Source organism: Hemicordylus capensis, chromosome 5 (genome assembly GCF_027244095.1).
Source record: "Hemicordylus capensis ecotype Gifberg chromosome 5, rHemCap1.1.pri, whole genome shotgun sequence".
NCBI classification, from domain to species: domain Eukaryota; kingdom Metazoa; phylum Chordata; class Lepidosauria; order Squamata; family Cordylidae; genus Hemicordylus; species Hemicordylus capensis.
The window spans coordinates 109131944-109158182 of NC_069661.1; the positions used below are offsets into that span (position 1 = coordinate 109131944).

Genomic DNA, 26239 nt, shown 5'->3' on the forward strand with positions numbered 1-26239 from the left:
GTAGCTATCCTTAAAAGTAGGGCAACCAAAAATATAAAATGGTTAAAATAATATATACAAGCTACATAAAAGCAATATAAAAGCAGTGAGGTAAAAGGCAAATTACAATTATTATACAATCAAGCAGATAAATTGCTCAAGAGTCAGACATCTGCTGCCAGGGCTATTAACTGGTGGTCAGGACCCTGCAGATTTTGCACACTTCCCCACAGAACCTGGCAACTTTGTACATGAAGGACCGATTGTCATCTGAGAGCAGCATCTTGTTGTAGAACCTGAGCCATCCTGTGTCAGCCCCGCCAAAGCTCCAGTATTTTTTTCCTTTCAGAACTCTTACTTTGGCCAAGGGGTATCTGGAAGGGGGAAGTGAAACAGTCCTTCTCCCTTCTCCCCCCTCCCCCGGAGGCGTGAGGAAGAACGACGCTGAGCCCATCCTTTTGGGCCAGCATCTTGAAGCAACTGTGAAGCATGCATGCACAGTTTGGAAAGCGCCGCAAGCCCATGATATCATGGGCTTGCGACGATCTCAACTGTGCAGGCATGCCTCACAGTTGCTTCAAGATGCTGGCCCAAAAGGATGGGCTCAGCGTCGTTCTTCCTCACACACCACTGCATCCAGGGGAGGGGGGAGAAGGGAGAAGGACTGCTCTGCTCCCCTCTCCCCACAGACAGCCCTTGGCCGCGGTAAGAGTTTAGAAACTAACAAAAAATGGAGCTTTGGTGGGGAAGGCCCCCCCAAATAAAGTTTTGGGGGGCCTCACATGGGAGCTCACTCGCAGCTCCATGGTCCAGGTGCCCAAGTTACCATGGTGCACCCCTGCTCAAATGTATGTGTCCATCATCTTGAATTAGGGTGGATGATAATCACAAACTACACCACTGAGGTGTCCCTACAATTGTACCCCAATTTAGTTCATATTGTTCCAGGCATTACGAAATTGATAGGGGAGACACACACACACACATACACAAAACGCCAGGTAATCTCATAAGCTTACTGGAAAGTAGGCTACAAATGTGCATCAAGCAACTTCAGCTTCTCTTGCACTGTACATCAAACACTGCATGCTCTGGCAGGTGGGGAACATATTCAAATTAAATTGCAGATGGGAAAATAGTTCCCATAGAACTATCAGCTAAGAGCTTCATTTAATCAGCATCACAGAAAGACCACCAAAGGTACCAATCACCATCATCATCATCATCATCATCATACTTTATTTACGGTCTTTGACCAAAAACAGTACCAACTCAAGGCCAGCCAGCAAATAAAATGCAATGAGGCAGATGCCTCAGGTAGCAAACACACAAAGTGGCAGTTTTGGAATCCCTGCATGTGCCTCTGCTGGCTACCTCACCATTCCATTACCCAACCAGCCAGTCTATTACTACTTCATATGTAGGCAGCCAAGCAAGAGTGTATGGCTGGGGAGGGGGGGCAATTTGCCTCACTCCCAATTGAGAAGGCACAAGGCAAAAGGGAGATTTGGTTGAGCCAGGTGACGGGGCATTGCTTGGCTGGCCATAGGCCAGCATGCTCCCCTTTAGGCTCATTTCTGGCTGGGTTGGGTCTCCATGCCCACCCTGGAGGCAGAGCGGGCTGTGCTGGTCATCATTCTGGGGGCCAAGTAGGATTTTTCTCTCTTTACCCGATTGGCATTTGGTGGGATGGTTTTCGCCTACTCCAGTCTGTTTCCCATATCTTAGTTAGGCAACTACTAGCAGGTGCAGTGCAGGTGGGATAAAGAATTAGTGAGATTTGACATCAGTGAACATCCTTGGGCTGGCTAATATAGGAGAGTCCAATTAATGGACTGGATTTGGAATAAATCACCCTGATGCAGTGCAGGCCTGATCTAGTTTGGGCTCTGACCCACAATCTAGATCAGGCCTGCACTGCATCAGGGTGATTTATTCCAAATCCAGTCCATTAATTGGTTTTAATAAAGTTGTGGCTCTTTCTCCTAATTTATGTGTGGTGTGTTCATTGCATTGTGCCTTGGGTGTGGGGGCAACATCTGTGCACTACACTCTGTGCACAACAGATACGGAGGTTAGGTGTAAGAATGGGGAGATTGGCTGAGGGATAATTGGCATGTGTCATTCTCCACATGTGAAGGCGAGAAAGATGGATGGGAGAAATAGATGCACAGTACATTCTGCAAGCTTGGGAGTTGGTGGGACAGAGGCTCACAATGATACCCTCAGGTACCAGTGAAGGGGACGGCTTGAACCTGGTCTGGAAATACTTCTGCTCTCCCAGAATGGTAAATATCTGATCAAGAGTACATGCCCACCCTCCATCAAAGTACCTGTTGGCTCTCTTATTGATCATCTGTTATAACATTTGGAGGGTGAGTTTGTTTGTGGGTGTGTTTGTGTGAAATAAAGTAATACTTCCCAATTAACTACAGACACCAAATTTTGCAAACACAATCCTGCCTCTGAAATTAGCTGAATGTACTACTTTTACACCAGAATATGCTCGGGGAAAGGTTGAAATATTTGGTTTTGTGTTTTTAGAAGAAATTCTGAATAATCATTTTTAACTGTTATTGTTCAACAGATTTGTTGGAACTCAATCAGATCAATAATTTCAAAACAATATCATGCCCAAGAAAAATAGATGATCTTTCTCAGATTCAAATTCAATATATAGCAATTATCCAATAAAATGAATCATGTTTGAAGTTGAAATCCTACAGATTTTCAAACTGTTATTTTGTTTACCTTTTGCAAGCACGTTAATAAAAAGTTCTATTAAACATGTTTGGGTTTTTTTTAACTTTTATGTAAGTGTAATCTACACAAAATTACTTTGTCCGGTTACCAATGGTCAGTTATTGGTCTTCCTGTATCCCATCTTATTTCACTAGTTTCTGTCTTCATTTAATCTGCCTTGTTGACTGAAATTCATTGATGCTATCATCATATTACTCCTCTCTCTCTCCCCTGTCTCTCCATTACTTCCATTTACCTTTCTTTATTAAATTTAAGCAGCTACCTCTTTCTTACAAATCTCTCCATGATCTGGCTCTACTTTATCTTTCCTCTTTGCAATCTCTATATTATCTTCCTTGAACTCTTCATTCTACTAACACTAACCTTCTATTTAAACTATTTCATGTGCTCTGCCTTAGAATGTCTTCTCTAACTGCTCCTTATACTTGGAATTCTCTTCCAGCAAGTATCCATTTAATAACTCATCTTCTTTCATTTAAGAAGCTTTTCATCTTTTTTTTTGCTCTTGCTGTTTCACCCTAATACTCCTATTCCTACTTTAATTATTTTGCAACCACCCAAACAATTGAAAACCTGTTCCTGTACTTTCCTGCTCCCAGTACACAATTCTGCCTGTTTTATTTAGGCAGACAGAAATTGCCTTATATTATTTTCTTGCACAGAACCCAGCAGGTTTTAGGTGCTTTAGAAAGAACAACCAACAAAGCCTCAGGTATGTTTTAAGTTCTTTTCGTGCATATTTATCCTATTACCATATCCTTCCTTCCTCTTGTCTGACAAAGGAAGCTTCTCAGGGCAGAGACCACCCATCTTATCGGCTTATGTGTATAAAGTGTGAAGTACTTTACAATGCTACATAAATAAATTATTAATAATACCACAATAATAAATAACTCAAAATCACAATCTATGTGCCTTTTGAAATACTGAAGGAAGGGATAGAGAAATTACAGATGATACTAGTTGCTATAGGAAAAAGCCATCCTTAATATTTGTTTTTCCCACATTCCCTGTTACTATACTAACATGAGAATCAAGACAGCTTCAAAAAAAATAAAGAAAGTATGTTTTAACTCTTAGTCCCAATCAAAATGTGCCCTGACCAACAAACCTTGGTTCCAACTGATTAATCAACTGAAGTCTTAGCTGATTAATCTACCAGTGAAATCTACCAATTGTAGCCCTAGCAGTACCTTTCTGCATGCATGTGCCTGCCTTTCTCAAACGGTTTTTGAGCTCATATGCTTACAGGTGAGCCTATCTAAAGCTCACAGAGATTAATTCATTGTATAAGTACATCACACATGTTCAGTTATATGCTTTTGTTTCTTACTGATGCTGCAGAAAGTTTATTTTGAGAGGCATTCGGATACATTTACAGTCCATCAGAAGATGCTGCTTCAGATTGCTGCCAATGACGACATTCAGCTTCCTTCTGCACTACAATTGTTCTCTGCTTGGCTGCCATTTCTTTATGGTCTTTTTAATAGTTCCTCGGCCATCTTGGCAACAGTTTACATTTTAATCTTTAGGCTGGCTGTGACATGCTGAGGATGCAATAGCTTCAAAATCTGCTGAGGCCATACACTGTGGAAATTACTGACAGGCAAACTGAGGGCCATTAAGCACAATTACACTCTCTGGAGAGTTGTGTCATGCAAACTAAGCTTTGCAGCATCTAATAAGGGAAGCTGCTGTAATTTCAGTAAGGCTCATTAGACTCCACCCTGAAGACAGCTTGGAAAGGATGTAGGACAAAAAGTTGAGAAAGTAATTCAAAAGTATACCAAAAAAGGAAGAGACAGTTTCCGTAGAAAATTATCATGCTAGTTTTGTCCAATGGGCCATCTAGCTTCCAGATGAAGTCTACTAATAGTGGCCAACCATAAGATTTCATTGGGAGTTTCAAAGGTGGAGTATGAGGTTGCTATTCATCTCCCTACTGCTAATTCTCAGCATCTAGCAGAGACGAAATGTCTCTGAAATAAAAGTTGCATTTTTAGTGCACAGCAGACCATCCTCCATGTATTTATTTAGTTTTGTTCCAGCCATTCATGATTTAATTGACACATCATAACATTGTGGAATATTAAGTTTCCATAATTTAATCTTGGTCATATTTATTAATGTTGGGTCTAATACATTTCATTCCACCTGGAATCTCCCTACATTCTCATGTACTTACTTGTCTAGATGAGAGCTTCAGCAATACCAGGCTTCATGATCACCCAGTTTCTTGATTGCTGGCCACATGCAGGAGCTTTGCAGCACATATGTTATAATATGTGCAACAGACAGAATCATGCATACTGCCATACTGGATATGCTCTTATCACCAGCAATTGCAAGTGTCCAGAGGTTTCATTATGGTCAGGATATGCTGTGGAGCTCAGAGTTGTGAGCAGGAACCGAGAGACATTTTGAGTGAGAAGAGAGGTAGGTCTACTGACCAAAACAAGACAACTGATTCTACCACATGGTTCTGGCTTATCACTATTTTGTAACTAGCTCAGTTAAGAATTCAGCCATTCAAATTTATTAATCCTAAAGATGGTCTTTTGTCTGAAGTGGAAAGTCTGTTTAATCCCTTTCATCTCTTCTTGCCTCTGCCTCATCCATTCCTCTGCTCTTGCGATAAAAATGTAGACAGTAATCTCCTTGGAGCAGGAGAATTTTTGTATTGTTACTCATACTGTGGAATGCCATGTACATTCGTGGTGCATACATAATAGTCAATATGAAAGGGACCATAGCACATGCCTTGCATGCAGAAGAGCTCAGGTTCATTCCGTAGCATCTTCAGTTTGAAGGATCCCAGTGAATTTTAGAAGCAGCTGCCATTGGAGTAGACAATACTAGGCTAGACTCACCATTGATCTCACTGGGTATAAGGCTGCTATATAACAACAACAAAAACAATAGCGGCAGCTACAAAAGTACTAAACTGAAGCAGAATAATCAGCAGTCCTCTGATTAAAGGCAAACATGAAACATTAAGAGAGAGAGAGAGAGAGAGAGATCCCTTAAGCCTCATTATGATGGGCATACTACTTTGTTCATACAACAGCATCATATTAATTGCTTATTTGTTTGTTCACCTCTCTGCAAAAACTTACAGCAAGTCTGCCATTTAAAGGTAAATTGCAGTGCTTATTGTATGACAGCCCTTGTCACAAGAATGGATCTTTCATTTCCTAGCAACTGTAGTAAAACAAAATAACGTCTTGGCAATTAAATACTGAAATGTTTCTCTTTAATTTCTTTTTTGTTGTGCAGTTAACAAAGACGCACAGATAGTGTGTCATTGCAACAGAATGCAGAAGAAAGTTTGCTGCCAAACCTATTAAATCTCAAAACCAAAGGGCAGAAGTAATATTCTTTTGACACTGCAAGTCATTACCAATTATTTCTACATTGTTAACTCAAAAGGTTCTCTTTTTTTAACCTCTAGACTTGGGGAGCTTAATGTGATCTATTTGGTTTTTAAAAAAATTTCCACACGCTCAAGACAAATGATTTCCTACTGCTGCATTAATCTCCATTTTGGGGAAGGGCTGGGGAAATGATCCATAGCATTTGTTAAGCTCACTACCTAGGAGTTTCCCACATTTAATATAAGAATGAGAAGTTCCTTTTGTTTCCCCTGCCCCTCCTGCCTACTTCTCCTTCCCGCTCCCAACCCATCACTGAGGCCATTGCCTCAAGCGCAGCAACTGGAAGGACAGGACTGGTTTTTTTCAAACCTATCCCTGCTTTGTTCCCCAAACTGAATGTAACCTCCAGGACTTGAGAAGGAGGATGACAAGAATGCTTCAGTCTTCCTCCCAACTGAGACATGGTGTTTATGAGGAAATGCTCCCAAATCCAACTACTGGTTTATTTGTATGTGCATGGAAGGGAAGAGCTGCAGAAAGACATTGCCCTCCCTGGCCACTGAAAAGGTTTCACAAGTGTAATGAGCAATGGGCAGGTTTTCACTCAACCATACTGTTCCCTTGATGCAGCACTCCACTTTCCCCCACACAAATGAATCACAGTCATGTTTTTAGACAGAATAAATTTAAAGCATGCAACTTAAGTTACCTTTAGCCTAAATCTATGCTCTATCCCTAATTATCCAGGTGTCTGTGTCCTGTCTCTAGTGATTCAAGAAGCAGGTTTTGCCCCCTATTAACTGTGTCCCAGAATGTAGCCTATTTACTCTATCCCTCAGATCTTAGCGGGAACCACTGACAATCACGTCAACCCCTACCTGCAAAGCCTGAGTTGTTTCTTCATCATGATAGACTATGACAGAATGTTGGGAGAACTGGGCAGAATGTCTGAAACAGGAGATTTGAACAGGTTTCTTGCTTGATTTGGTTTGAGAACCAATGAAATTTTCTGGATCTGATAAAATCTGAAACTCAGTCATCTTGGAGATGCAGCAAGATTATTGTCCAATAGAAGTTGGCAGCAAAACAACATGTTTACAACATGTTTGTAAATTGTGCTGGTCTATGATCATAATAAAGGGGGGAGGATGTAGACACTCATGTGTCTAGCAATAGATATGCAAGTGGTAAAGTAGCAATTGTGAATTTTTCCGCCCTTACACACCAACAGGTGATCAGTGAGAGGAAAGCGGTTTTTGATGAACTGTGCCCTTGTTCTCTACTGGATGGGTTCAGCAACAATCCCTGGATTGGACCCTTTCTGCACAATAGTGCAAATATGGATAATTTTTGAGAAAATTCTGCTTGAAATTGGTGGGGTGGGGGCAGGATGGGAGGGTAAAGAGGCAAGTCCTGAAATTGCTTACTCTGCAGTTTACCAGATTTCACTGCCACTTGCTTCATGGTTCTAGTCCATGGCGGTGCTTCCTGGTGCATGGCTAACAGATTTTGTTGGTTGGTTGATTCATTCATTGTTTAACCAACAGTCCCTTCAACTGAAGGCAAGAAGCACTGCCCTCATGTGAATGACATCAGAATGTTAAGTTCCGCCAATTCTCCCTCATCCTGCAAAAATGACAACTCCAGTTTCACCCCCTGTAAATGGGACAGGAAAATTAGGAAGGGACATTTCACCTTAGGCTGAATCTTTGCACTCCCACAGAATCCTCTTGCACATCCTATCACTGAGGCCAGTAATATCATGAACTGGCTTCTCATGGAACCTGAAAGTATTGCAGAGTAAGATGGTACCCTTACATGTGCAATACCTTTCTGATGGCCAACGGTGTTTAGTTTAGTCTCATTTTGTCCCAATGCGAAGCTGATCACAGCTGTAACCACAGAGAATCCTGACCATGTGGAAGAGATTTTCAGTGGCATGCTGCAGTGGCAATTAGGGATGTACAAATTCCCACACAAATAAATTTTGCTTTATCACAGCTCTTTTGCCTTCCCATTAAATCAGTCAGATTTTCAGCTAAGAAGGAAGCTAAACATTCACTTAATATTTCACATTAGGTAAAAGTTTTGTGCCAACTGTAAGTGGAAATACTTAAATATAACCTTTGGTGAATGCTATACTCAAATGGGATGTTTGTCGATATCTGGAACTGCTGTATTGAGCAATTAGTTACACATATTTGAGGAGGTTCAGATTCCCAGATACATGGAGTATGTATATCATTTGAATTCGCCCATGGTGACCTAGCAACAGAATATAAATACTCATCCTATGGGAGGGGGTACCTAAAGGTACAACCATTTTCTCTCTCCTTGTGTGCTTCCTTAGCTCTGGGCCCAAAAGCAAACAATACTGCAAGAGATGGGAAAGCCACTGAATGGTAAAGTAAGTATTTATCTAACAGACTTGCCTGTGTTTCTTCAGTTATAAGAAGAATATAGTCTTAGGGGTATCTTGTTTATAGTAGTTGCAAGTTTAAGATGTTATATCATTTGCACAGCCTATGACACTCTACAATCAAAACATGTACTGCATGTTTTATGGCAGTCCAGAGAATAATTTAACTGCTTCTTCAGCAGAATTTGTTGCCTCTGTGTTTTTGTACCCCAGCCAGATTAACAAGCTGTCTTATGCACCATCATCATGAAATAAGAGCAGCAGCCATTTACAAGAGGCTAGGTACCTGAATACCTACATTTCTAATTGGTGCATATATTTTATTTGCAGTTTCAGGCATTTTCAAGTCAAGTGTGATGATTGTATATTAGTGGTAAAAAGCTCCTGACATAAGGCTACACAGAGAGCTCAAATTCCTCCAGTAAGACTACGTGCTTTGTTTAAAAGTGAAAGTGAGAGATGGAGTACTTGCTGTTATGAAAGACCCACTTCAAAAAGGATTAGTTAATTCAGCCTACTTTCTCACATAATGTGTGAACAAAGGGAAAGTCCTCCATTGAAGTAAAAAGGTAGTAAATTAAAAGAAAAAACCCACTTCATTAAACAATTGTTTACCTGATGTCTTCAACATATTGAGAAAGAGAGAGAGAGAGAGAGAGAGACAGAGAGAGAGAGACAGAGAGAGAACGTGCACTACAAGGACCACAAATACAAAAAGTAATTATACATAATAAGTTAAGGAAAATTCAAGAAACTTTAGAACAAATAACTTTTAATCATTGCTACCAGTCCATTTCATCGTATGCGCTATTGTATGTGCTATTGTATATGCAGTTGTATGTGCCAAATAGGTGCTATTAGAAAACTTGAAGGGTAACAGATACTGCCGTCTGAAATCTCCTTGTCACACACCTGCGGATGCATGGGGACCACCATCATGTCATGTGGTCACATGTGACTGTGGTACATATGTTTTTACTGGAACCACATAAGCAGCACCAATTATGTAGGGCTTTGGTACCCTTCCTTTGAGAGGGATAGCTGGGTGGGGAAAATCTACACAGCTTGCTCCATCCATGTTGTTGTTTCATTCACAGATGCTTTCCGGTAGCAAAGAACTGAGCCTCAGCGAAGCAGATCCTATACCACTAAGAATGTGTGGGCCTAAGAGGAAAAGTTTGAATAATAAATTACTTTTTACAAGCATGCAATACGTCTAAACCCGTCAAATATATTACATTTTTCCTAATGAACACCATTGTCATCAGACATTATCATTGTCTGAATACCAATATAAATAAAGAGTCCTGAACAGACTGCAGGTTAAAGGGAAAGATTAGTACACTTCTAATGATACTGATCCATGTTCTACCAAATTGGACCAATACATGCTTTCCAGGACGTACAGATACACGAATAACTAATTCATGTTCATTCTGCTGCTACATATATATATCTCCCTTTCAGTCAGAATTCTATTTTTTTATAATTAATGCTAAACTTTTTTTGTTTAAGGCACTGCCACATCATTAATTACATAGTACTGTTATCATATAATTACCTTTATTTCATATGATGATTTTTATGGGAGGGGGGAATTAAAAGCTGTAGCTGTGGTGGCTAAAAGACATTTCTGAAATGCCTGAAGTAGGCATAGGGATTTTCCAGACTTAATTTAAAAACGTCTCAATTGAAATGCAAAACTGGTTTTTCCAAACTCAAATACATTATATTTTCCATCCATTATATTATGGAAACAAGTATCCCATGCTATAACTTGCAGAAAAGAGCTATCTTTACTGGAAAAGAAGCAAAATAAATATACATTACATACATACACACCCCTAGAAGGATGAGTCATCTTTGGCTCAACCATATTCCCTCTGTTCTCTTGCATAAAAAAGAACTAATTACACACCTCAAAACAATCAAGCCATCATGCGCAACAATCTTATCTACATCAGAATACAGATTTAAGTTGATTTTCTTAACAGGTGATGGGAGTTTAAAAACAAAACAAAACACCACTCAGTGTACTGGGAGTGCATACAGCCATACATACAAATTATAACCCACTTTGATGTTTTCTCCCACAAGTTGAGTCCAATTTTCCCCTGACTATACACATGTATAAATAACTCTGTATCTACATGAGCACTATTTGAACCAATCAGTTCTATGGGGAGGATGGTTGAATAGCAAATGAAGGTGAGCAACATAGGATGTAGGCAGAAAAAACTTTAATAAGCATAATAATTAAAACACATGAACCTAACTTATTCTGAAGCTTACATCAAACTCTACAGCATTTCCTTTTTGGAAAGAGCATCCATGGTTCCCAATGCAGCTTTATGTCTCATGCTTTCTTAACCATGCTAAGACTCTGAATAACTATACACTAAAGCTGAATTTTAGGGACAACACCATATATTTAAAGTTGTGTCAGCATTATGCCATCGTGTGCCTTTGAAAAGATTAATATTCTGTTACCTGAGATGCCGATTAAGCATTGATTAATGGTTTGCTTACCATTTTAATTAAAACATCATTTTCTTCTATTGCTATAATTAATTCTGTTTCCCCCACACAGGCAACCTTATTTTGGCCTGAAAATTAATACATCACTATGTTCACTGGCAAACTGAACAAAACTAGCCTGCAGGAAGAAGCAGCCCATCTGTGCTATCCAACAGAGAATCTCCAGCAAATTTAAGGTGGCAATAAAAGGTACTGCTTGGTACATTCAAAGATAGCAAGCAAAATCCACCATGCAGCTCTACTTTGGGAAAACAAGTTCAATTCACTGTGAAGTTCTCCTGTGACGCCCCAGTGTAAACCCTTGTTGAAATGACTAGAGAATGTACCATTTGTTTCACCAGGCAGCGTTTGAAATATATTACTCCTGTACAACCCTACTGAAATAAAGTCATCCTACAGAGTAACTCCTGAGTAGTATTATAGAGTAACTTAGTCTGGATGCTGCTTAATTCCATTCATTTAAGTGAGGCATGCCTAAACAATGTTCCTAGTAGTTTGTGTTCTTTCTTATTTATTTATTTATTTATATTCAATTCATTAGAAAAGAACTTTACAAAACTTATTTCATAAGGCTTATTTCATTTTATTGTTGAAAAGCAAACACAGAGAAATAATGATTAGCCCAAATTCCATCAGCTCACAGCTTGTCCAGGGTTTTTGAATCTGGTGGATTAGGTCAAAGTTCAAAACTTTGTTCATAAGATAAGACCTCACATATAGTTCTGCTTAGAAATTTTAAAAATATAGAAAACAAGACTAATTTCACACAGTCTGCTATGAATGCAAATTTCTCACTCCTGGCAATTTGAAATAGGTGTGGGATTGGAATTAGCATATTGTTGATGTTAACAGGCAACTGGCAATCCCCCAAAATACATTTTCAGTTCCTTGTGCAATAAAAGTGAACTTAAGTGAACTTGTGCAATAAAATTGAAGATAACTCCTTGTATTATATATTTTAAAAGGCAAGGATGTTCAATTTAAAGAACCTTTTATAAGATGCTAACATGATCACACATTTTCTGTCCAGCATTACTTCATAGTGGAATGATCTACATTAAAATGCACAGAAATATCTTGTGATTATGTCAATGAAGATACTTGGTAGTGATTCATGGAGCTGCTCTCTTATGTCAGTTGGATGGAAGAGGGGCATAGGGAAGTAGAAACAGTATTATCCGAGGAAAGGAGAGTTTAGGCTTACTTTCTTCTTCTACCCCCAAAAGACAGCAAACGAAAAACTAAGGGATGCTGGACAGAAAAAAGGAGGACATATAGAAAACAGAGGTGAAGAGGAAAGGCCAGAGCAATCAGACAAAGCTGAAGGAAGGGTAACATTCAAAAAGAAAATTAGTATAGAGAAGTGACACATATGGCCATGAGCTGGAGAAGAAGAAAGGGCTAAAGATCAAGGTTCACATGCTGTTATGAACCTTGTTATGAACTGAATCTGTCCTGGTAGTTGACTGTGCCAGAAGATGGACATGTTATGGGGGTAAGTGGGGAAGAAGAATACTACTGTCTTGACTCTCCTGGATTTAGCAGTGAAGTACCATTGACCACAGTATCCTCTTTGGCTCTCCTTGGATGGGATTTTGTGTCCTGTCAAAGGTCATGAGGTACAATAATCTCCACTGAAGAATCATGTTCCATAAATAGATTCCCCTCAGTCTCCCATGTGTTTAACATTATACTTCTAGGAAATATCATCTGGAGATTTGGACTCAAGATTGTCCAAATAGTCAAGATAGACAGTAAGCAACTCAACACACTCCTCAACCTCTCATCTCATAATCTAATCCTAGGGAGTCAGTGAAAGTTAAATATTCAAGCAATTTATATACAGGTTTTGTAGCAATATCATCAGCGCACAAGTTCTTTCAATGGGTACAATTTCATTTAAAAAATGGACAACTCACATCTTAAAATCTGAAGGTATCAATTGTACAGATTGATTGAAGTTTTTATCTCTTTGAGGCTTCAGAGAGATTTGTACTTACTTTTTAATACAGTTACCCGGCAATTATTTCCTAATTTACAGATATGGAACAAGGGCTAGAAGACAAAAACTTAGACAATCATTGCCTTGATGCCATACCTAAACTGAACTGTGAACCCACATTCACTAATTGAAATTCAATGCCCCTTCTAACTGAGCAAATAGATACTGCAGTACTTCACATGATTAGTGTGAGGCACTGTTAGGGTTTGTACGGGAAGGACGGGCTTAGCCTGCTCTCCCCACACATGGGCAGGGAGCTGTCCCTGGGTGGCTGAATCAGCCACCCACATGACTTCCAGCTCTGTCATGAAGCTGGCAGGGATCAGGGGCCTTGCAGCCCCCAGAAGTCCCAGGATGCCCCGTGCAAGTGCGCGGGGTATCCTGGAGAGACACCTGAGGCTGGGAGGATTGTTGGAGCCTACCAGTGGGGGGCTCCTCGAGAGTTGTCATGGCACAAAGCCGTGCCATGGTGTCTCACGACTGCAAGAATGTGGTTAACAGAGCAAGAACTCCATTAATCTCATTTAAAGACAGGGGTTCCTAGGCGGGCTAGCCACCATGGAACCACCAGGCTCGAGGGCGAGACCGGTGGTTCCAACGATCATTGGAAAGCAGGCTATGCTCCCTAGGCCTGCTTTCCAGTGATTGTGGGAATAGCCTCACTTTTTAAAGTGGTGATTCTCTTATATTTAGCAGGAGGAGAGCAACTGGTCCTATCCAACCCCAGCACTACTACTACTAGTTCAACTGACAGAACAGACATTGTGGCAAAATTATATTTCCACTGAATTCTACCAAACTAGCTCTCATAACAAAACAAAACCAATATACACAGAAATGTGTCATATCTAACACATACAAAAAGGAGTAGGGTGTGTACGCGAGCTGGCTCAGGTCGAGCTAGCTCAGCTCAATGGATTTGGGTAAAACCAGACCAGCTTCAGCTAGTATGAATTTGGGTCGAGTTGGGCCCAGTTCAAACTGAGTCAGCTCAGAGCTATATTGGTAAAGGGGAATCCAGTGAGGATCCTCCTTTACTAGTAGAAGCAGGGGCAGGAAAGTTTTCCTAAGTATAGAGGGGTGTGGAGTAAATATGTACTTACAAGTATGAGCCATCGTGGCGGATCCTCACCCTCACCACTGCCAGCCTCCCCCTAAGTAGCCTGGGTTGGTGATGGCCCAGTTCAGGCCTTCTCTGGCCCATTCGGGCCTCTGTACATGCACGGGGGTCATGACCTTCATGCCACTGGCCCAGACTACTCAGGGGGAGGCCGGCAGGGGTGGGGGAAAGCCATTGCCATAGCCACAGCTTGTACTTATAAGTACATATTTACTCTCTTCCGGCCCTCTATATACTAAGGAAAGACCCCTTCCCCTGTACTGGTAAAGGGGAATCCTCACCGGATTACCCTTTACCAGGATACCTTTGAGCTGGTCAAGCCAGTTCATTTTGAACTCAAACCAGGTCCGGCTCAACCAGACCAAAACCAAGCTGAACCAGCAAATCCAGTTTTGTGCACACTCCTAGTAAGGAGTACTTAGGAAACTGTCCTCAGCCATCACATTTTAAGCAATCAGTATGGAATTTCTTATACCTTTTTGATCATAAACACATGTAAATGGAATGAAACAACACAAATCTCACTGGAATGAGTTTCCAAGCAATTGTAGATGGGTAGAGATGGGTTACCATCTCTAGATGGGTTACCATCTACAACCCCAATATTTAAAAATAAGAGCCATTCCTGTCCCTTTCCAAACATTTTGGCTAGTTCAACTTCTTATTCATTACAGTTTCTTTGATGCCAACAATGCAACATGCCAGTATGTATGAATCTCAATACCTTAAAAAAGAACTTGAAATCAAATTCTAGGTCCAAAATGTTACCATAGTTCCCCCACTTCTAGGCATTCAAAGAATGGGTAAACACTCATTGAACACCTCTTCATCCCCATTACTTCCCTCTTCAAAATCTCCTTCTCCCCCCACCCTTTTCTTTAAAAAACAAACAAACAAACAAACAAACAAACAAACAAACAAACCAGGGCTCTGTTGCACATTTCCCAGTAATGCAAATTTAGCCCCTTCAGTGGCAAAACACAAACTTTTGTATCTTCAAAAGAAACAGATAAGGATCTAGTTGAATTAATGAGCAAACGCAGCTTTATTTTCCCAACAGAAACAGAGAATAAAGTTTTCACATAGAGCTGTGTGCAGGTAATGCCAGTGGCAATGGATGACAGACAAGGTGTGTGGGGGACAGGTAGGTACTCCTTAAGAATCTGCATAAGATGCTGAAGACCTCACCTTACATGGAGTACAGGCTCCTACAGGTTTGTAAAAGAAATGTAGGCCTTCAGCGAAATACATTCCTCCGCTGTACGAAGATTGTACTTAGAGGACGGACAGGCACACATACTTTAGCTGGCTCCCAAAGTACCACAGTGCAGCATGTCCATGATTTTCATTGGTCTACAATCCTAACTACTTGTTACTAGAAACTTGAATTTTGTTTGTGTGTGTGTGTGTGTGTGTGTGTGTGTGTGTGTGTGTGTGTATATATATATATATATATATATATATATATATATATATATATATATATTCTAATTGTAGCAGTTGAGCTAAAAATGTTCTGAAACTTCGTAACAGATGGGATTGATTATTTTTCTTAGAGAAGATAATAAAGGTTTACAAGATGTTGATTAATACTTAATACTTAATTTTAAAAGTTTGGTTCTTTAATTTTGCTTGAAAATTCTAAATATGTTATATTTCAATTGGACTATGCAAAATTCACCTCAAATTTCCTTTGGCAACCCAAGATTTTTGAATTGGTCTTGTGGTAGCATGCATGACTTGTCCCCCTTTGATAAGCAGGGTCTGCCCTGGTTATATATAGGTGGGAGACTTCGTGTGAACACTCTGAGATCTTCCCCTTAGGGGATGGGGCTGCTCTGGGAAGAGCACCTGAATGCTTGCATGTAGAAAGTTCCAAGTTCCCTCCATGGCATCTGTGGCTAAAGCTAGAAAGACTCCTGCCTGCATCCTTGGAGAAGCCGCTGCCAGTCTGTGTAGACAATATTGAGCTAGATGGACCAATGGTCTGACTCAGTATAAGACAGCTTACTATGTTCCTAACTTCTCCATCTGAGAAGCTTCATTGCTAGTCTCACCAGAACTGTTTTGAATTATTTCAACATTTTTACAGCTATTTCATTTGAATGGGACCATCCAAATGCAACTAAAATACTGTTTTAGACAGAACAGGACAACTTAGGAAATATTCCTTCAAAGATGGACAACCGTTTACTCCCAAAGTGCTTTCAACTACCTTCTATAAGCAATAATTGAGATGTGTAATTTTGTTCTGCTGCAAGATTTTTACCATCTTTTCGATTCAGGAACTCATTCTGGATTCCACAAATTTATCTTTCTACATTTGAAAAAACTGTAAACAATTTTGGACAGAAGAGAGCTGTATCAAAGTTCTAGCTCACTCTTAAAACATTACTACTACATAATATCTGTGCTGCATGGTAAAACTGGATTAACAACAATTTTAATTGCCATTGAGTATTTCAAAGGCCTGCTTTGGTGCTCAGATGCCACCACCTGGAGCAAAATACCGGCATTATGAACAGCAAAGGGAGTTGAGGGAAGATGTTTGATGCTATTCTTGGATGCCTCTTTGAAATACATACAAGTATGGGCAATTTCTAACAGCATATAAGTAGGCTTGTGACCTATTTACTATACTTGAACACAATTAATGGAAATCCCTATTGTGACTAGCCACAGATGTGATTAGGAGGACAGGCCCCAACAAGTTCTGAAAATGCCCTGGGCACCAGAGCTGAATGCAACCTAGGCCTCTGGGGCAAAAAGGGAAAGCAGACCCTTTAACCAGCTCAAAGAACAGAGAGGCTAAAGTTGTGCTGCAACAGTCAGAACAGCTTCAAAAGATATTCTTTACTAAGCACTTAAAAATGCTACTATATCCTGTAGAAAGAATCAAAATACTGTATATAACTTCCTGCAAGGATGACTAGCAATCTAATAGAAACATCACAAAATAAAGGACAGTGGAAAGAAGAAGAAAATTTGCAGATTCAGAGATCAGAACCATCAGATTAAAACTTAGAGATGAACTGGTTTATGCACTTCTCTTATTCTTCCATGGGTTGGATCTTTTATAAAAGAATTCAGTGATACACACAATCGTGTTTGTTTCAGTTAAAGAAACCCATGGGAACTGATGGAGAGCACATCTTAAATCCTACCCACCACAGCCAATGTGATGTATAGTTGTATCTTCAGTGACTGCACAAATGCATTCTAAAGGAACAATAAAATATGAATTGCACAGTATTTCAAGCATGCACATTCACCCATGTATATGGCCTACATGGGAGAGGTAAAAACAAAGAAACAGAATGGTAAAGCAAGCTGCTCATGCATAGCAAACTTTACAAAGTTTGACATTAGGCGCTTTTAGCTCTTATCCTCAACATCTTCTTTACAATACCTCCAATATGCCCAGAGTCAGCTTTCCCTAGACTAGCAACTGCACTCGGGGAAGATCCAGGCCCATGAGAAGCACCAGTTGGTTCCATACTGGCCTACCCAGAGGCAAGAGAAATGTGAAAAAAGGAAAAGCGGATATGGTAAAAGGGCTCCTGGAAGTATACGTAACTGGAATAGTGGGCCAGCCACCATCTATGATACCTTCAAGGTCACCATCCTATGAAACTAGATGAGGATATTGCAAACCCACATCTCAGCCTGCAGAGAACACCTCTATTTGTTTGTGATCTAAAATAGATATATCACAACTCTCATTATTTCATGTTGTGGGCTAGGTCGCCCTATACTGAGGAGAAAACAGAAGTTTGTGGTGATGCATGTTTGCTTATATACCTTCAATACTTAAAAAATGAGTTTTCTGTAATTTTTAAGATGAGTTAATCCATTTTGAAAAATAGCTCTGTACACAAGTTAAAGGGCAATTTTTTTCAGCACAGACTCCATGTCAGTATGCATACTTGTTCTTTACTGACACCACTGGTGGCAATGAGAAGAGGAAAACTAAGAAAAATAAGCTAGTGCCTTGATAGCAAGGAAACGAAAGATGAATGGATACAGAACAAAATAAGAAGGTGGTGTGGGCTGGGAGAATTTTACTAGGCTGGAAGCAGGTTTGGCGACAGCTTTACACCCACTTTTGTGGAATAAAGATGGCAATGACTGATCAAGGCAGTAGAAATGACATTTCAAAATGACAATAAGAAAGGAAAGTGTTGGGAAAACTGTAGGGGGGGACCACCAACCAAAATAGGAATATCTAACAAATGGCTCCCTTTTTTGTACATGAGTGGAGTATAAATATTTTTGTGAAAGTGGGTGGATATAAATATCCATCCTCTTCATAAGTTTTGAGACAAGAGACATTTTCCTACTTCAATACTGAAATGTATTCTTGGTGTGATTCATTCATGTAACTTGCTCTTAGGAGAAGTGTGAAATTTCTGCTGAACTCAACTTTTAATGTTAAATGTTCTTGTCAATATCTATAATGATATTCTCCAAATCTTTCCCCACCACAAAAAAACCCACATTATCTTTGAGGGATCTTAGCACCTAATGTCTAAGCTGTCATAGAGTCACAGAGCAACTATATCATAGAGCAACTCTATGCTGGCTCTGGAAGACATCTACCAGTTTTCAAGATCAGCACAGGACCTACCACTCAAGCATAGCAATATTCCTGTGTGGCATGGAAAGCCTGAAAAGTTGGAGACAGTGAGAGAATGGCTCACTTTGAACATTCCACTTTCCCCAATTAAGTGGGCCCATTGATTTTAAAATTTAAAATCTAAAAATTTAAAAATTATTTTTTAAAAAAAATTTAAACGGGCCGAAAAAAGAGCCAGAATGGGCCGCGTTGGTGATGACCGAGGTCAGTGGGGGGGGGATGTTCGTGGACCCCCCGCAGCCTGGAGGAAGCCCCCCAAAGGGGCTAAAGGTAAAAAAAACTTTATTTTTTATTTTTTTAAAAAAAAAATCGCAACCCCCACTGGACTGGACCAAACTGACAGGGGTGGGTGGGTTTCTAAGGTGTGCCGGACCATACTGATCTGGTCAGGTTCGAATCCGGTCTGGACTCAAACCAAACTGGGCCAGTTGGTTCCGTTCACATCCCTACTCATGAGCAGAAGGCCCTTGAGAAATCCAGCAGGACAGACTCCATCCCACAATCAGCCTGAGCCATCATTCTGAACCTATACCCATCTATGCAGCAGATTCACTTTATAGGTACCACAGTGCAACTTCATGATGCAGATTCACTTTATAGGTACCACAGTGCAGATTCACTTTATAGGTACCACAGTGCAACTTCAACCACCTTATACTGAAAAACCACTGACTGCTACATATCTACATGCTTCCACCCTGAGCACACCACATGATCTATAATCTCTAAAGCCAAGACCTATGCTACAACTGCATTTATTTCAACTCCTTAGAACAACACACACCAGACATTCCTAAAATTACAGTACTTACCAACTGAAATGAAAAGACAAATTGACAAAGCCAGACTGGAACTCAGGAATATCTACCACAGAATAGACCATGGAAATAAAATGACAGATCCTCAATCGTTTTCATTTACAACACTCAGGTAAAACACTTCCAAATTATCATTAGTAACCTAAAGCCCATCCTGAACAATTATGCTTCTCCCATAGGCCATGGGTGGAAGGTCCATCCTTGGTTACAATATTATGTATATTGATGAGATTTTATTATCATCATTATTATTATTATTCCATATAATGTATTTCCCAATAGGCATGATCCAACCAGTGGGGCCGAAGCATATGCTTAACCCTCTCACTGAAATCAGAATCATTTTAAGAACATAAGAACAGCCCTGCTGGATCAGGCCCAAGGCCCATCTAGTCCAGCATCCTGTTTCGCACAGTGGCCCACCAGATGCCGCTGGAAGCCACAGACAGGAGTTGACCTGCGATTTCTCCCCTGCAACTGGTACTCAGAGGCATCCTTGAACATTTTCATGTTGATCATTGAACATTTTCTAATGTTCAAGTCAATTTAGTGTTGAGAAAAGGGAAATGTTGCATGATCAAGCTGGTTTGAGAAAAGGCCGATGAACAAGAGACATCTTTGCTGAAACATGCTGGATAACTGAGAAAGCCAATGCTCCCTTGAGAAGTCCATAATGCTGGGGAAAGTGGAAGGAGAGAAAAGAGGACAACCAGCACCGTTTAATTTTGCTGGTACAGTTTCCCTATCTGCATTCTTGGTAAGAAACAGTCTCCAAAATGCCAACAGCAAACTGGCAAAAAATGAAAATGGCTGCAGATTTAAAACAACACACTAGCCTTCAATAGATAGCATGGTCTAAGATAGCCCAGATGCACTGAGCTGCCAGTTTTAGGGTATTCTGCTTAAAGGCAACCTGAGAATTCTCAACCCTCTTACAGGCTATGAAAAACAACAACTGCAAGTAAATGAAAATGAAGGTAGTGTGTGCCGTCAAGTCACTTTCGACTCCTGGCACCCACAGAGCCATGTGGTTTTCTTTGGTAGAATACAAGAGGGGAGTACTATTGCCTCCTCCCATGCACTATGAGATAATGCCTTTCAGCATCTTCCTGTCTGAAAATATTGCATTCAAAAGAGGAAACACACAGGCATATGTGCATGCAAACTGCTGCACCTTATTCTATACTATCAACACAACCATTGTTATAATGGATGGGGCTAGGGGAAGTCCCTTATATTGCATGGTCCTTGAGTGTGATTCAATGCAGCTTCCTGTATTTTGTAGTTATTCATTTATGGGACAAAGCAAAGATATGTACTTCAGGGTCACCAGTGAGGCAGAGTTGAATTTGCCTCTCCAACCCCAGTTCCTTTGGAATGAGTGAAGCTTTGGCTGGCCCTTATTTAAACTTTGTCACACAGAATTTAACAAACACCCTTAAGAATCAGGCCTGCTTTGATGCATACCGTGCCCCCCTCTTGGCTCTGTTTAGACACCTGTATTCCCTTATGTTAATAGAGGGAAGTGCGTGGGTAGAGATGAGCATGGTTTGTTCTTTTCTACACAATTTCAGCTTTGCAAGATTATTGCCAAGGACTACGACATTTGTCTTCCCTGCCCATCAACATCCTTTTCCATTCACTGCTGATAGGATGCTCTCTGTGAGAAATCACAATCTGAAGATGTCGAGTACTACATGCCAAGGTATCAATTTGCATACTGCGGATGCTGAACAAGCAAGGCACAATTCTCTTTTGTGCTACATATGCCAGGTGTTAAATAAACAGAGAAAAATCTCCTTTTGAAATGGGTTTGTCATTTCTGATGCTGGGCTGCTGTAAACATTTCAATATTATAAATATTCAATATATCACTAGTTAACAACTACCTTTGCCAGACGGCCACAGCTCAGTGGAAGAGCACATGCTTTGCATGCAGAAGGTCCCAGGTTCAATCCCCAACATCTCCAGGTAAAACAAATTTCATGTAAACAGGACAGGGAAAGAGTCTAGAGAACTGCTGCAAGTCAGGGCAGATAGTACTGGGTGAGATCGCCCAATAGTCTAAGACAGTTTCATCTATAAATTGTAGCTCGAGCTGATGGGAGATGTAGTTCAGCAACATCTGGGGGGCCTCAGTTTGGGAACCACTGGTCTGTAATATAAAGCTGCTTGGGCTCACTAACTGTCATGAAATTCCCAGAGCAAACCACAGAAACATGCTGTTTTTGCAGGTAGGTTCCAGACCCTGCCCAGGCTACAAAAAAATCTAATGCTGTGTAAAATTAATGTCCCAGAAAATGCAAAACAACAACAACAACAAAACAAAAAAAAAACACCCTAACCTCCCCACTGGCAAACATGGGGAATGAGATCTCATAGAGATAGAAAAAGACTAGAGTCACAGAGAGATAAGACATTTGTATGCCTGCAAACTGCAAACCTTTCCCCCAACATATTTCTAAAAGGGAAAGGGAAGGGCAGCTAGTCAAGATCCAATGCTCCTCTGCAGAGGCTCTCTAACCCCTGGACTTTGGAGTCCAGAGCCTCCACAGCCCCTGCCCCCCGCAATCCTCTTTAGTCTGTCCTGGGTGGTGTGGTCACCTTGCTGAGCATGATGATGCTTAATTTGCAGGAGGGGGGGGGCTCCAAAGTTCTTTAGGTCTCGGCTCCAAAATTACCTAGATGCACCTCTTCTCCCCACCTTCACAATATGCAGATACAATACTATACTGCCTTTTCATATACCTATAGAGTTGGCAATGGAGGGAGGAAATAGTAACACTTGGGGACTGGAGTTAGCTCAGGAATCACTATTCATTGACCTCGTATATATGACACACCAGTATTTGAATGGTACATAAATCAGAATAAGCCCAAGCTAATCACATGACACTCCTTGGGCACTACATTGATTAGGCTTGGCTTTGGCAGCAAATCCCAATGTAACTTCTTAGAGAAGTAATATACTGCAGAACATACAATCACATCTAATTCAAGCCAAATTCAGCATTCAGTAATAGATTTATGATTTGATTTGTGTAACAACTATATCAGCTAGAACATATTTTTCTTGCTTCTGCTTCCACCCTTACCCTCTATCCCTCTGCGGTCTTCCCCACTATCAGAATTTAGATCCTAAGGTCATCAGGGGCGGAACATGTCTTCTTTGCTTATGTTACTCTTTAAGTACCATATATACAAGCATACACACACCACATAAACAGTAATATCAATGCTGTACACTACTGTTCTCTCTAAGACACAAACATTATTCATATACATTCACAGACTTGATTTACACGTGTGTGGACATCATCTTTTTCTCTACTCTTGAAGAGTTTAGCTATCACAACAGCTGAATGAGTGAACCGATTCAATTGAAAAATATTTGTGCTGCAGTCATGCAGGCAAAATGAAAGATGATGGCCTATTCATATATGAAAACTGTCACTTTATGAATCTGCATTCATCAGGTGATGAAAATGTTCCTGTCAGCCAGCCTTGGGAACCTAAAATCCAAAAAAGTCTCTCTGACGTGATTAAATGAAGACAGTTTATGCTTATGGTCAGCCTTATATTGGCTCATCCACACCTAAATAATTCAAGTTCAGCACTAGCCAACACTATTTTTATAGATCTCAATGATATACATAAATCCAGATTCGTCTTTTAAATAATATGTAAACTATTTTATAAAGTTACAACTTTTTGGAGTAACATGTAACAAACTCAAATGCAGTCAAAAGACTCTTAATATTCACTTGCATATGTGAAAGGATGTTGGAGAGACCCTGCAATCCAGCGATTCCAAGGGACGTTGAAGGAGTAGGCAAAACAAATTTCAAAGTTGACACATTTGCTAAGCACATAACATTCCTGGAATTGCTGTTTCAGTGGAATGTCGCACCATAAAAAGAACCCTGATCCCATAGCGAGAAGCTGCAGCTGTGTCAGAGGACCACCAACAAAGAGGATAAACTTTCACTGATAGAAATAATCTCTCACATGATTTGCCATCAAATTGATTTCCCAAGTACCATAAGAAAAATGTGCCTAATAAGGGGAATAGTAGCCAGGTATGCTCTTCATTAGCAGCAGTGATGGAGAAAAACTGTAGCAGGTCTCATTGCCACCCACGCAGCTTAAAACAAGCTTGGACTTCTCTCTCTCCCCCTCCCACCCCAATTTTACACGCAAACATTATATTAGCAATTCATGAGCACATAAATGTCATTTCCCTTGGACTACAAAAGGGGCATAGCATCCTTTCCACAGTGCTTATATGTGCTGACAGAGAGGGAAAAAGCCACCCTCAAGAGTAAAACCAATTAACCTTCTCTAATACAATCTACCATAATATGGCTGGAGCTTTTGGAAAGATAATTCCAGGAGAAAGAGCAATGCAAGTGCTGTGTACTTTACAGCTTTCCAGAGAATCTATTTACAAAGAAGCTGGGTAAGGTTTTCCCTTCTGTGGGAGGTGGTGGTCTTTTCCGGCACTGTTTGCAAATTTCAAAAACAAACAAACACACATTAAAATGAAGGAATCATTTGATCAAGAAAGCAAATCATCCATTACCCCACAGGGAAAAAAATGCTTTAGATACAAGCTTGTCTTATGCCTTGTTTACATGCAATTTTAGATATGATTCACTTTGATTTCACTTCCCTTGCTGATGCAATAATACAGATTGCTCAGTAAAAGAACAAGTACCCCTGCAGGGCTCTTTAGGGTTGATTTGTTCCTTAGATATAGAAGTGGGGGTGGGGGACAGGTTAAGACAAGCAAGTACGGAAAACCAGCATGGGCACATTTGTTTGTTGGTTAGAAACCAAGGAACTATCAAAACCAATTAACACTAGGAGGCCTGGTCCTTTCCCACCCACTTTAGGGTGCCCAAAGCCTGGTTTTCTAATTAGTCTTTTCATGTGAGTCTTCTTCATGTATAAGACAGGATGTGCCATTCTAGCATATGCCATTAATTCTTCCCTGCATTCCTCTACAGAAGCACACATTTACCATATCACATGTGGTGAATGTTTTTGCTCACAGTTTTGCTCGTAAATAAAAAGGCACAATGGGTCTCTCTGAATATTTCATACAAATTCAAGAGTAAGATTTTCATTTACATACTACAAGAAGTACAGTAAGCAAATAAGTAACCAATCTGCCTCTTGAGGCAGGACTATGTTTGCATCTTTCAGGAAGCAAACATATTTCTCAACCCTCCCCAGTCAAAGGCCTCATGATATCTGAGCATATAAGTGCTGCATCTGTGCAAAACTTTCTGTTCAGTGATGATGATGATGATAATGATGATGATGATGATAATGATGAAGATGATGGTGATGATTAATTTGTTTTCTATTCCGCCCTTCCAAAAATGGCTCAGGGTGGTTTACACAGAGAAATAATAAATAAATAAGATGGATCCCTGTTCCCAAAGGGCTCACAATCTAAAAGAAATATGAGACAGACACCAGCAACTGGAGGTACTGTGTTGGGGGTGGATAGGGCCAGTTACTCTCCCCCTGCTAAATAAAGAGAATCACCACATTAAAAGTGCCTCATTGCCAAGTTAGCAGGGGATTTGATTACAAATTCATAGGAACATTTGAAGCTGCCTTATGCCAAGTCAGACCTTTTGTCCATCTAGTTCAGTATTATCCACTCTGACTGGCAGCATATCTCCAAGGTTTCAGGCAGGAGTTTTCCCCCACTCTACCTGGAGATGTTAGGGTTTGAATGAATGAATGAATTCATTAGCAACCAGCAAATTAAAAAAAAAAATCAATCAATCAATAAAAAAAATCAAAACAGCAGAGCTAGATAACAGACCATCAAAGTATACAGAGATCTCAATTACAATTAGTTAGTTGCTCCTGTCTCAGTTTACAAGCTGCCGCACAGAATCTTGCTACCCCAGCTGTAATGGCTATATACTGGTCTGCCAGAAGGATGGAAATATAGCATTCTTTCAATTGACCTGGCATATTTTTAAAAACTGGTTCAATCAAGGCCATACGAATGTCCCTATAATATGAACAATATAAAAGAACATGTGAAATTGTTTCAATATTGCCCCAAATCAGGGTTCAAACCTGGAACCTTCTGCATGAAAAGCAGATGCTCTACCCCTGAGCTACAGCCCCATTCCCTGTAAAACCTGACTTAGTACAGAGAGTGACCATCTACAAGAGGGAGTCCTTGCGAAGACAATGGTTACCAATAATACAATCATTCCTGCCTTAGATTATAGGCAGATATAGATTATACACTAATTTACGGAGTCTTGAGTATAAGGAAACCACTCAGGTCACCAATGGAAGCCCTGCATACATATATACTGGTTTCATAAACATCCTTTGGCAGATTCCGGTCCAGTTTTCCCCCTCAGAAATACCAAGGAAGGGTCTCTAAACTCTACTTATGACCATACTAAATTGTCATCCCAGCCTAGAAATAAATTCAAAACAAAAAGTCAACCTAAATCAGTATTGGACTGAACTGGGTAGCCTTGCGTACAAATCCAAGTTCACCCATGACACTCCCTTGGTGGCTTTGGGCAAATCATCCTCTCCCAGCC

The 26239-nt window shown here is 40.3% G+C and overlaps 1 protein-coding gene across 11 annotated transcripts in view; it reads right to left on the reverse strand.

Annotated features, from left to right (window-relative positions):
- Positions 1-26239, reverse strand: part of PCDH7 (protocadherin 7) — a 557215-nt gene that overhangs the window by 268586 nt on the left and 262390 nt on the right. The window contains exon 4 of one of the 11 annotated variants that reach the window (XM_053253015.1): positions 9298-9699. The exons of the other annotated variants lie outside the window; for them this stretch is intronic. Coding sequence (XP_053108990.1) covers positions 9623-9699 — 77 coding nt within the window. The 3' untranslated portion in view covers positions 9298-9622. Of the gene's footprint in view, positions 1-9297; positions 9700-26239 lie in introns of those variants that run through there. 11 annotated transcript variants of the gene reach the window in all.